Source organism: Vipera berus (assembly GCF_964194415.1).
Source record: "Vipera berus genome assembly, chromosome: 2".
In the NCBI taxonomy this organism is placed as follows: domain Eukaryota; kingdom Metazoa; phylum Chordata; class Lepidosauria; order Squamata; family Viperidae; genus Vipera; species Vipera berus.
This window is the reverse complement of record NC_138203.1, coordinates 33,064,864-33,076,750: the sequence shown is the minus strand read 5'-3', so window position 1 is coordinate 33,076,750 and position 11,887 is coordinate 33,064,864. Positions and strand designations below refer to the sequence as shown.

At 39.6% G+C, this 11,887-nt stretch overlaps 1 protein-coding gene across 1 annotated transcript; it reads left to right on the top strand.

The window, feature by feature from the left end:
• The first annotated feature begins 1,088 nt into the window (after window positions 1-1,088).
• Window positions 1,089-10,163, top strand: F2R (coagulation factor II thrombin receptor). Its single transcript, XM_081321117.1, has 2 exons — window positions 1,089-1,756; window positions 8,271-10,163. Exons 1-2 carry the CDS (start codon window positions 1,672-1,674, stop codon window positions 9,461-9,463), a joined length of 1,278 nt encoding a protein of 425 aa, XP_081177243.1. The 5' UTR covers window positions 1,089-1,671; the 3' UTR covers window positions 9,464-10,163.
• Window positions 10,164-11,887: the final 1,724 nt, after the last annotated feature.

Genomic DNA, 11,887 nt, shown 5'->3' with positions numbered 1-11,887 from the left:
AGGCAGGAAAATGTGACTTAAGATTGCTGCAGTGATCATAAATATAGGCCAGTCATCAAGTGCCCAAATTTTTATCAGGTGACCCAGGGATGCTTATTGGTCATAAGTGCAATGACTGGTCATAAATCTATTTTTTTCAGTGCCATTGTAACTATGAACAGTCATTGAACAAGTTGTATGACTAGTGGTTTTATTTTGGATTCAGTAAAGGAAAGCTTCAAAGTTCAGAGTTTCTGAGCAATAAAGAGAAAAGATAACAAGCCTTTTGTTCTGACACTATTTGTAGGTTTTCAGAGATATCAAGTTGACCGCTGGGAAACCAAAGGTTTTGATTACACATTACCCTAAAATTTAAAAACTATTTTACATCCGTTATAAACAGTCCATGGGAATGTTGGCAAATCTATAGCAAATCCATTGAAATGTTGGAACTTAGAAATGAAAGAGCCAAAGTTACATTTTAATTGTATACACTTATATTTACTATTTTATTTACTTATATTTGTTTAGCTGTCCATGTGCCATAAAACACTAAATTAAAAAAGCATAAATACAGTGACAATTTAAAAAAATATACTGCTCAAAAAATAAAGGGAACACAAGACATCCTACTATTAAATACAGTACATTGTGTTGTTTAAGTGTTCCCTTTATTTTTTGAGCAGCATAATTATATATAAGCACACAAACAGGAGAGGATATTAATCCCAATAAGGGAGCCATTGCAAAATCTCCCCAGTCCCCTGAGACCCCCCCAGGCCTGACAACACGGTCAGATCTTGAGGGACTTGTATAATGTTTAGAGAGGGATGGAGCTAATATCACTTCTAGGGAGTGAAGATTCCCCAGTGGGCATTGTAGCATTTTAAATACATTTGGATTCAAGATTCAAATTTACGTGGAATATATGACCAAGTACAATTATTTAATATGTTTCATCAATAGATACACTAAAACTTGCAGAAGGCAACTGCTGGTACCAGTCTTAAATCTCTGCATGTATTGGCTTAAACACAGATTCTATTTAGTATTGCATTGGCATAATAGCTATCTAGACCAATTGTGAGAGGAACCCCACTAAACATTAACATAAAATATTACACATAAACAATATTTTATGCTTCACATATGACAAGTGTAGCTGTTGGACTTTGTCTTCCTGTGCATTAACATGTGAGAGGAGTCATGGATAGCATTTGGGGGGGGGGGGAGACTAGTGATAGCTTTCCTATTGTGAAATACTCCACCCCCCACCCACCCCCGCCTCCAAACATTGCTACGATTGTTTATTTCATTTTTTTCCCTGTTGGCAACAAGCAAGGTTTTTTTTTTCTATTATGTCCAACTTTTTAGATCAAGTTTCATCCTGCCCAAAAAAGTCTGTGGTTTAAAAATAAAATTTTAGCCTATTGTGTCTTTCTTGTTTTGCCTTACCAAAACAAGTAATGTTCTCTTTCCCCCGCTCAATTCTCTCCTTGAGTGGGATCAAAGTTGGGGCAGCATCTATCCAGCCTCCCTCTCGGTTTGGGGCGGGGGTTTTAGGGGGAACCTCCCTCGTCCTCACAAGGCGACGCGCTTCCTTCCCTTTTCCTTTCCTTTCCTTTCCCAACAAGGCAGAAGGAGTTCGCTGCGCGCGGCTGTTCCCCTCGGTTTTCGCCGGCTAAGGCGGCCATGGGGCAGCCGCTCGTCCTAGTCGCCCTGGGCTGGATCGCGGTGCTGGCCTTTCCCTTGCACGGCTTCTCCTCGCCGCAAAATGGTAAGGCTGAGGCGGGGGTGTTCCTGGCAGACGGGAAGCGCGGGATTTAGGGTGGTCGCGGCGGGGGCAGTTCAGCCATCTTTTCGAGCACGGACGGGGACCCTGCGCTGAGTCTCCTTGCTGGTCTCCCCAAAAGAGCAGTGCTGTATGCCTGGAGATAAATATTCCCCCTTCCTTGATATGAAAACGCCTCGGGATTGATAAAAGGCGAAGTTGTCCGGGCTTGTGCCTCACCTGGTGCTTTGAACTTTGCCTGCCAAGCAGAAGCTGAATTTTCAACTCCCGAAACCACCTTTGCTCGCTTGTGTGACTAAATGAAGCACTTGCTGTATACGTTTGTTGGTTTAGAAATACCACTGACATTTCGATTTGGTTTTTTTCTTTTTTCTTTAATCCAACCCACTGCGGCTGCTTTCGACTGAAACTTGAAGTCTGTTGTGAAGAGCCGTGTTTTCAGTTGCCTTTATTGTGGCTTCCTCTCACTCCTTTTAAATTGTCTTGTCTTGAATTGTGGCTGGCCCTCACTTCTTCCTCAGTTCGATTTTTGCAGCAGCCTTTCCTTCCCACCACTTCCTGGAATGCGTTGGACTACAAGTCCCATTTTCTTTGGGCATCACAAACCTTTGGGCAAGAAAGGAGAGTTACAATCCAATTCATTTGCAGAGTGAGGGTTTAGAATGGATTAAGCTGCTTGAGAGAGGAATTCTAGATGGATCTCCGCCGAAGCAAAGTACTTTATCGAATTTGATCCTTGGTATGAATAAATGTAAAAATGTAAAATCAGTTTGGGTGTTTTCTCCCTCTGTGATAACATTAGAACTTGAGGTCAACGAAAGGAAGTTAACTTAAAACATTTTATTGAAGTGGAATTAACAAAGAGTAGTAATAATAATTAACTCAATTTAAACAAGAATTAGACATATCGTTGGAGTATATAGTTATTGATAGCTAATAATCATGGAAATTCATCACTTCAGTTGTCAAAGTCAATTGTATTCCTAACATTGGAGATGTGACTGAGGGAATGCTGATGTTCTTTCACATGGTTCGTAGGCTTGAAACAGGCATGTGGTTTATTTATTTATAATATTTACAAATTGCCTCAATTGTTATTTGGGCAAGATTTAGCCCCCCCCCCCCCAAAAAAAAAAATACCAAATCCAAAAACTTACTTAATCATCAAACAGTAATTTATGGTCACCCAGAACCATCCAGGTTTAAAAAAAAAGCACATCAGAATGGATGGTCTTCAAAGGCTTACAAAATGCAAATGTTGGGCAATTCAACCTTCAGAGGGAGTATATTCTGAAGTATGAGGATTACTATTGAAAAGGAAGCTGGAACACATTCCATAAATTCTCATGAGGATAGGACATTCAGGAGACTGAATGACAGTTTTCTTGAATCTCATTAAAATGCTGGGAGATAAACAGAGAGAAAGCAAAATAGTATATGTCGTTGTGAAAGAAAAGCCACTTTTAAATATTAGCTTAATTAGGTTTTTTTTAGCAGAAAAGGGTATTATTTAGCTTTAACAAGTATTTTTAAATATTTTGTATAAAATACATGATGTCTTTAACAAAATAAATTTTGATGTTTGTGCTGCCATGAGTTTGTTATAGCATAATCTGCTGTAACAATTCATTGGAAACTAGGATTTAAAGATGTGTGAATAGGTCCCTCCTGTACCCAGTCAATTGACTTCAGTGTACTGGAAATTTTATTGTATAAGAGAGACTGAAAGAATGGGATATATTTAATCTCCAGGAAAAAAAGACTGAACAATGTCAATAGAAGATCAAGATTTATACTCCTTAAAGGCAGATTGTAGAGCACAGAATAACAATCTCTGTCAGATTCCAGTTAAGCAAACTTCATAACTCTCTTCTCCCTCAGTTCTTTTAAGTAAACAAAAGTTACTGGGCTATGCCACTAAGAAGTTAGTTATCTCTATTTCTGAATAGAAAAATAGACTAGAAAATGTTTTCAGCATAACAAACAACCCCCCCCCTCAAAAAATTCTATGAAATGTTACCCATTGGGAGATAATTTGACTACAATAAAAATTAACAAAAACTAAGCAGCAACGGACATTACATAAAAAGAATAAAATCAATATCTGTTATAATGTATGCTGAGGATTAAAAGAATGCTCTGGAATTATAAAAAGGTAAGCATGCCTACCATCTGAAGTTTCTAATAAGATTTATAATAAAACAAGCTTGCTACCATTCTTAGTCTCTACTCATTATCACTTCCACCAGTCAATCTGATTTATTGAACAAATAGATTTCAAAACTTTCTTAAATTATTATTATCTAATTTATTGTTGCCCATCTCACCCATTTGCCTCCAAGGACGTATGGCATTACGTAGAAAGGTAGGGAAACTCTGAAACTGATTTTAAAATACACACAAACAAGATGGATCTACACATACAAAGGGAGTGGAAAAAACAAAAAAAGAAAAACATCACTTCTGTCCTATTGTAGAAACAGGATAATGCTAAGAAGGCACTGGAACAAGTAGTGGGAATAACTTTAGTTCACTGTAATTACTATTGTGATGCTTAATGATCGTGTTGTATTTGTAAAAAGTATGGAACCGGTATGTAGATGACATTTTTGTCATAATAAAAAAGGAACAACGAGAGAAAATAAATGAAGCAATCAACAACACCTTCAAAGGAATAGCATTCACAAGAGAAAAAAACAATAACACACTTGCCCTGCTGGATATCAGTTGCAGCAGAGGAAATGACGGAAAACTAGACAACCAAGCTATTACAACCTCACCCACATTGTGTTTTCGACTACCAGAATACCAACTTCCCATGAGGAGCTATGTAAGAACTTTATTCAGATGAACATAAACACACTTCAGCAAGTCAGTATGCCAGAAAGAAGAAACAAACCACCTAGGCAACATCTTACAACAAAATGGATACCCATGCAACTTTATCAAAAAGTGTACACAACCCACTACAACATATCCAGTTGTATCCCATGTATCAAAAAACAATTTTTGTCATGGTCTTATACTGTTTCAAGCAATATGAATCTAAGTAGCATGTAACACACCATTAAGACATTGACTGCTAGAATTACACAGCATCGCTATGGCACACAAACCATCTAATGTTCTCCAAATCATCTTAAGCAAATCAAAGGACCTAGTGACCCAAGAAGAAAAAAAATGGGGTCACCCATTATATATAGTTCAAGGACTGCAACAGCCACTATGTAGGACCGGCAGGCAGAAGACTAGCAGAGTGCATACAAGACCACTAAAAACACGTAGCAGTCAAAAGACTTGACAGAAACTCCTTAATTTCACAACACAGAGACAGACTCAACCACAATTTCAAATGGGGAACTATTAGCATATTAGACCAAGACAAATATAAAAATGTTCCTGGAAGCTTGACATTTAGACAAATTGGCCATCTGTAGATTATGAGATAAACCACATTTACACAATATCCAAGAGATGCTAAAAAAAAATCTAGGACAAAACAAAAAGACCACCGTGCACCCATGCCAGCCCACATTCACATAAGCAGGTATCACTATTAATCCTGACTGACCAAAATACAGTCTACCTCCTGAATCCAGCCGTACAGTAAACAGTGCTTGGAGGCTGGTGAGGATTCATGCAACTGGTAGCATCAATGCCACTTTTTAAGATCAAACTTACCTTTTATGGCTGTTTAAAATAGAATAGAACTGGAAAGGACCTTGGAGGTCTTCTAGTCCAGCCCCCTGCTCAGGCAGGAGAATCTATACCATCTCAGACAAGTGACTGTCCAAATTTCCAGTGATGGAGTGGCCACAATTTCTGGAGGCAAGCTGTTCCACTGGTTAATTGTCCTCACAACTCTCAACATCTTTTTTGTGATATGATGACCAAAATTGGCTGCAGTATTCCAGGTGTGGTCTTACTAGGGTTTTATAAAGCTGTACTAATACTTTGCATGATCTTGAATCTATGTCTCTGTTTATGCAACCCAGGATTGTATTAGCTTTTTTGGTTGCTGCTGCACACTGCTGGCTCATGGTCAAGTGATCGTCCACTAAAACTTCAAGGTCCCTCTCACAGTTACTGTTTTTGAGCCAGGTCTCACCCAATCTGTACTTAAAACTTTGATTTTTCTTGCCTAAATGTAAAACTTAGCTTTTCTCCACATTAAAACTCAATTTGTTGGATAGGGTTAGGGCCCATTGTTCAAGTTTGTCAAGATCTTTTTGGATCCTGAGCTTGTCTTCTGGGGTGTTGCCTACTCCTGTCAGTTTGCTGTCATCTGCAAATTTGATGAGTTCTCCTTTTTAGTAATAATAATAAAAAGTGCTGAATTAATAAACATGGAGATCCTCTTTAAGGATGGGATTATTTTTGTTTATTCTTTTCATAGTCTTATATAGTTTCAAGCAATATGAGTTTAAGCAGCATGTAACATACCTTTATGATAATGATAATCTGCATAAATCAATAAAATAATATTATGAACAGCATTTCAATGGCATAAAAACTATCTCAACCCAATCATTTTCATCATTATTTTTTCAGTTACTTGTATATTTCTAGAACTTCCATCCCACAGTTGATACACTTTTATCTTGTAAAGAAGATACTTCCTTTCTGAAGCCTTATTATATTGTTATGTATTATTATATTTTCTTATGTAATAATTGTTAACATTTCTACCTAAAGTGACAGGACATTTTTTCCTTTTCCTTTTACACTTACCTCAAAGTGACTGAAATTAGAAACAACCCCCCAAAAAGTGAAAAAAACAATTAGTGTTTTTTGGTTGTTTTTCTTTTTTAGATCACATACTCCTTACAAGATAACATAAATTTATGATAAAAACTGACCACAATTCTCTTCTAGAAGTAAGAGAATAATACATCTGAAGGGGGATTTTTTTCCCGATCCCTCCATGAATGGTGTTTGCGCAGCTTCAAATCCCACATAATCTACTTCTTTAAACAGTTCAGCTAATTCATTTCACAGTAATGGTTCCACACAAGACATCCAAACTAAATTTGCTGTTGAGGCACCAGCAATCTGTGGAGCCTCAGGGTGGGCTCCCATTGATGGACAATCTTGCTGCATCATGACTTCTGGGATTTCTCACTTCCCTGTAAAAGTAATTTTGATTAGCAGTGTTCTTCAGTTTTAAATTGAGCCTTGTAGCTTTGCCCTCATAGTTTTCAGCCTCCCCATCTCTGATTATAAATGCTTATGATCTAAAAAGTAGCAAATATTTAGCAAAAGATTCCATGGATGAGGGGTAGGAAATTATTGAGACTAGGGATAGTTCTTCCTTAGTCTATCAGAGGATAGTTATGTTCTATCCCAGCCTATGTGAGTCCTTGTTAAGTTCACAAGGAGAAACCCTTCTTCCAAGAAACAGGCAGGAACCACAAGAAAAAACGACCTCTTTTATTCTCACAGACCTGAGTCAATGTCCAAGGCAAACAAACACAGTCCACAGAAACTCAATCCTCAACATGAACGGTTGCCTTCCGCAACCAGCACCTCCCATACTTTCCCTTTTATAATTCAGCCAAGGCGAGCCTTCCTAATGCCTTCTCCTTTGCCTTTGGAGCCGCCCCATTGCATTCCTCTGTCCTACTCACTTCTCTTGCCTGCGCTTTCGTGCATCCTTGGATTTGTGCCAACTGTTCTTCATTACTGTCCAACTCAGGCTCCCAGCACAGCTGTGTCTCAGCCTGAGCGCGGGTAGATGGGCCAGGCTCCTCGTCCGACTGAAAGTCTTGGAGGTCCTCAGAGTCTTCTTCTGACTCTAATGTCATTCCAGGCCCCTCCTCCTCATCTGATTTCTCAGACTCAGCTGCTGAATCCACTGGCTGACGAGGAATCACAACAAGTTATTTCAGGGAGAAATAGGAGGAGGGATTGCTATTCATTGCCTCAATCTACTAAATGAAAGGAATGATAAGATATCTAATCAGTCAATCACCATCTGCAAGAATTCCTTTAAAGCAGAGGTCCCCATCTTTTTGGGTACCAGGGACCGGTTCCGTGGAGAGACATTTTTCCACGGACCACAGGGTGTGTGGTTTTGTGTGCTGCCTGCATCTTGAAGATGGGGCTTTGCTTGTTTGTGCGGACTAGTTGCTGGCACGGACTGGGGATTGGGGACCCCTGCTTTAAAGCCCTCATACTGGTGTACAAAAGGGCTGCCATACAAATGGAAATAATAAATAAATAGGAAATTTTTGTTTAAATAATCATATTATCTAATTTTATTGAGCTACAATAAAATATATGACCATTACACACACAAACTAAAAGTGTAAAAAAAGATAGAAAATACAGTACTGTAATGATTATCATGCTGGAAATGTTTTGCTTACGGTGGCACTATGCTGATCATATATGACATATGGGAATTGAAAAATGTAATGTTAGCGAAATTAAATACATTTTTAAAGTCTAAAAGTTTAATATATAATTATCTAATACCATAATATTTTTTTCATCTTAGGATCTTCTTCCATGAATAACACTCAGGGAAGTCCAAGATCCTTTCCCTTTAGAGTACAGGAAGAAGAATATGAATCTATTCCACTTTATGATAACGATGCTGAAAACGATTTGGAAATTGGGTCAGGATCTAGCAGTCAAAGCAGAACACGGAAACTTCCAAAATATGGTCTAGTGAGAGATGTGGAACCCTACCTACTTAGTGGATGGCTGACCTTTTTCGTTCCAGGAGTCTATACTCTAGTTGCCTCCTTGAGTCTTCCTCTGAACATCACAGCAATTTTTCTGTTCTTGCTAAAAATGAAGATAAAGAAGCCAGCTGTAATGTACATGCTCAATTTGGCTTTTGCAGATGTACTTTTTGCAAGTGTGCTTCCATTTAGGATTGTCTATCATTTTTCTGGAAATAATTGGCCTTTTGGACCTGCAATGTGCCAATTTGTCACTGCAACATTTTACTGCAACATGTACTGCTCCATTCTGCTGATGACAGTGATCAGCATCGATCGTTTCTTGGCTGTGGTGTATCCAATGCAATCTCTGTCCTGGCGCACCCTAAGGCGGGCCTCTGTGGTTTGTGTTGCCATCTGGCTCGTATCTATTGCTGGAGTGGTTCCTTTGTTTATCACTGAGCAAACAAGGAACATACTTCCTCTAAACATAACAACTTGTCATGATGTACTAAGTGAAGCTGATCTCCAAAAATATTATCGTATTTTTTTCACTATTTTCGTTTCATTTTTCTTTTTCGTGCCATTAATGGTTTGTACTGTTTGTTATGTCTGCATCATCTGGTGCCTTAGCTCTTCAAACATTGCTGCAAAAGGTAAAAGGAAACGAGCTTTACTATTGTCTGTGGCTGTTTTATCCATTTTTATTATATGTTTTGGCCCAACAAATGTTCTCTTGCTAGTTCATTATGCACATTTTTCTTACAGCAATTACACAGGGAATATATATTTTGCTTATCTCCTCTGTGTCTGCATTAGCAGTGTAAGTTGTTGTATTGACCCTTTGATCTATTATTATGCCTCCTCTGAATGTCAGCGTCAGTTGAGCAATTTATTACGTTGCAGAAAGGACTCTGAACTCTGCAGCCTTACCTCTGATAATCCTCTGGGGAATAGAACAAGCCAAAGGGCTACTGGCACCAGTACAATTGATAACAGTCTCTATCGAAAATTACTAGCATAGAAACATTTTTGGGGTATTTCTGGTATATGTGCCTCCATTTTAAAAAATACTACTGTGAGGAATATTCAGACATGAACACCCTTTATCAGTCTGTTTATTAACATAAAATCTGTCACTGTAAGAATTGCAGTAAATGGAGAAAACTTTGGGACACTGTAACTAGTATGTCTGTACGTACATATATCTTTATTTAGGGGCAAAAATGGAACACAAATTTGTAAAATGCTGTTAAACTTTAATGAGAACTTGTCTTTTCTAAGACCTATGGTAGGATCATGTTACATTTTTACACAGAGGTTGGCTGTCCTGAGAGGTAAAGTAACACACAATTCCTTATTGTGTCGAAATCACTCTCTCTGAGATGTGAGCCCAAAAGATCCAAGCAGTCTCTTAGCAAGTATGGTTTTTCTCCCACCAGATTATATTGTTCTGTGAGCGTCAGAAACAATTCGAGAGGCATACAGATTAATGGGGGTGGGGAAATGCACCAAAGGGACCCATGGAATAATTCTTTCTTTGTGATTTCATATAATTTGAAAAAGATCAAGCCATTGTTTGCACAGCCCTGTTATTTTATAGGCAAACTGCCCACAAATTACTTTGTAATTTTTTCGCTCTATTAATGCTGTACAAATGTTGATGGGCAGAGCTGTTTTATATTTTATTTTTGAAAATTGAATTACACTCAATAAATGTGCAAATGGTCTTTGTGTTTGTGATTTTCTATTAATTCTTAATTCAGAAACTAGGACTCAAAACAGTTGAAAATATGGCACAAGTTAAATTTTAAAAAATCATTTATTCTTTTTGCACATAAATGTACATTCAGGTAATGCTGGCCAAAACAAATCCTAAAGTTTCCTAATATAGGTAGTTCTTGATTTACAATCATTCAATTGGTGACTGTTGGAAATTACAAAACTGAAAAAAGTGTCTTATAATCTTTTTTCATTTAGGACCTTCACAGCATCCCCATGGTCACTTGATCAAAATTCAGATGTTTGGCAACTGACTCATATTTATGACAGTGGCAGTGTCCTGGGGTCATGTGATCATCTTTTGCGACCTTCTGACAAAGTCAGTGGGGAAGCCAGATTCACTTAACAATCATGTCACTAACTTGTAAGTCTTCAGAGGGAAAGCAAATGATACTGTGGGGATTTCTTCAAACCTACACATAGCGTGAATTTGAATTTGAATTTTATTGAATTTATATACCGCCCTTTCCCGTAGGACTCAGGGCGGTTTACAGGGTATATAAAACATCAATACAAAAATTAAGAACAATTAAAAAAGATTAAACTAAATCCCTGAAAAAAATATAAAACCCCAGTTAAAACCCCAATTAAAACTCAGCCTGGGCCGGAAAGCTCTAAGAGCCAGGTCTTCAGGTCTCGGCGAAATGATCGAAGGTCGGGGGCAGTCCTCAGCTCCACGGGCAGCTGGTTCCAAAGGGCAGGCGCCCCCACAGAGAAGGCCCTTCCCCTGGGTGTTATCCGCCGGCATCCTTTTACCGGCGGCACCCTGAGAAGGCCCTCCCTGTGGGAGTGCACAGGACAAAGGGAACTTGATACCGGCAGCAGGTGTTCCCTCAGATATCCTGGACCCAAGCCATTTAGGGCTTTATAGGTCATCACCAGCACCTTGAATCTCACCCAGAGGGCAACCAGAAGCCAATGCAGCTCGCGGAGCAGAGGTGTTACATGGGAGTATTGGGAAACCCCCATCACAACTCGTGCAGCTGCATTTTGCACCAACTGAAGCCTCTGAGTGGTCCTCAAGGGCAGCCCCATGTAGAGAGCATTGCAGTAGTCTAAATGGGAGGTCACGAGCGCATGAGTGACTGCGTAGGGCATCTCAGTCCAGATAGGGTCGCAACTGGTGCACCAGGCGAACCTGGGCAAAAGCCCCCCTGGTCACGGCTCCTATATGGTCTTCAAAACTGAGCCACAAATCCAGGAGGATACCCAAGTTGTGAGCCCTATCAACGGGGGGTAACACCTCACCCCCCATCGTTAAAGATGGAATAGTCTGGTTAACCCGAGATGCCGGTATGCACAGCCACTCAGTCTTGGCAGGATTGAGACGAAGCCTGTTTCTCCCCATCCAAACCTGGACCGCCTCCAGGCAGCGGGACATCACGGTGAGGGTATCACTGGGTTGGTTTGGGGTGGAGAAAAAAAGTTGGGTATCATCAGCGTACTGATGATACCCCACCCCAAAACCATGAATGATCTCTCCCAGCGGCTTCATATAGATGTTAAACAGGAGGGGAGAGAGAATCGACCCCTGAGGGACTCCACAAACGAGAGGCCTCGGGGCGGATCTCTGCCCTCCCGTCAACACCGACTGCGAGCGGCCCAGGAGATAGGAGGAGAACCACCGTAAAACGGTGCCTCCCACTCCCAACCCCCTGAGACGCCG

What these genes read in the sequence shown, in the direction of transcription:
- F2R (XM_081321117.1), top strand. Translation starts at nt 1,672, where the DNA reads ATGGGGCAGCCGCTCGTCCTAGTCGCCCTGGGCTGGATCGCGGTGCTG. An exon ending in CTTCTCCTCGCCGCAAAATG is followed by an intron (nt 1,757 to 8,270) that starts GTAAGGCTGAGG and finishes TTTTCATCTTAG; the next exon opens with GATCTTCTTCCATGAATAAC.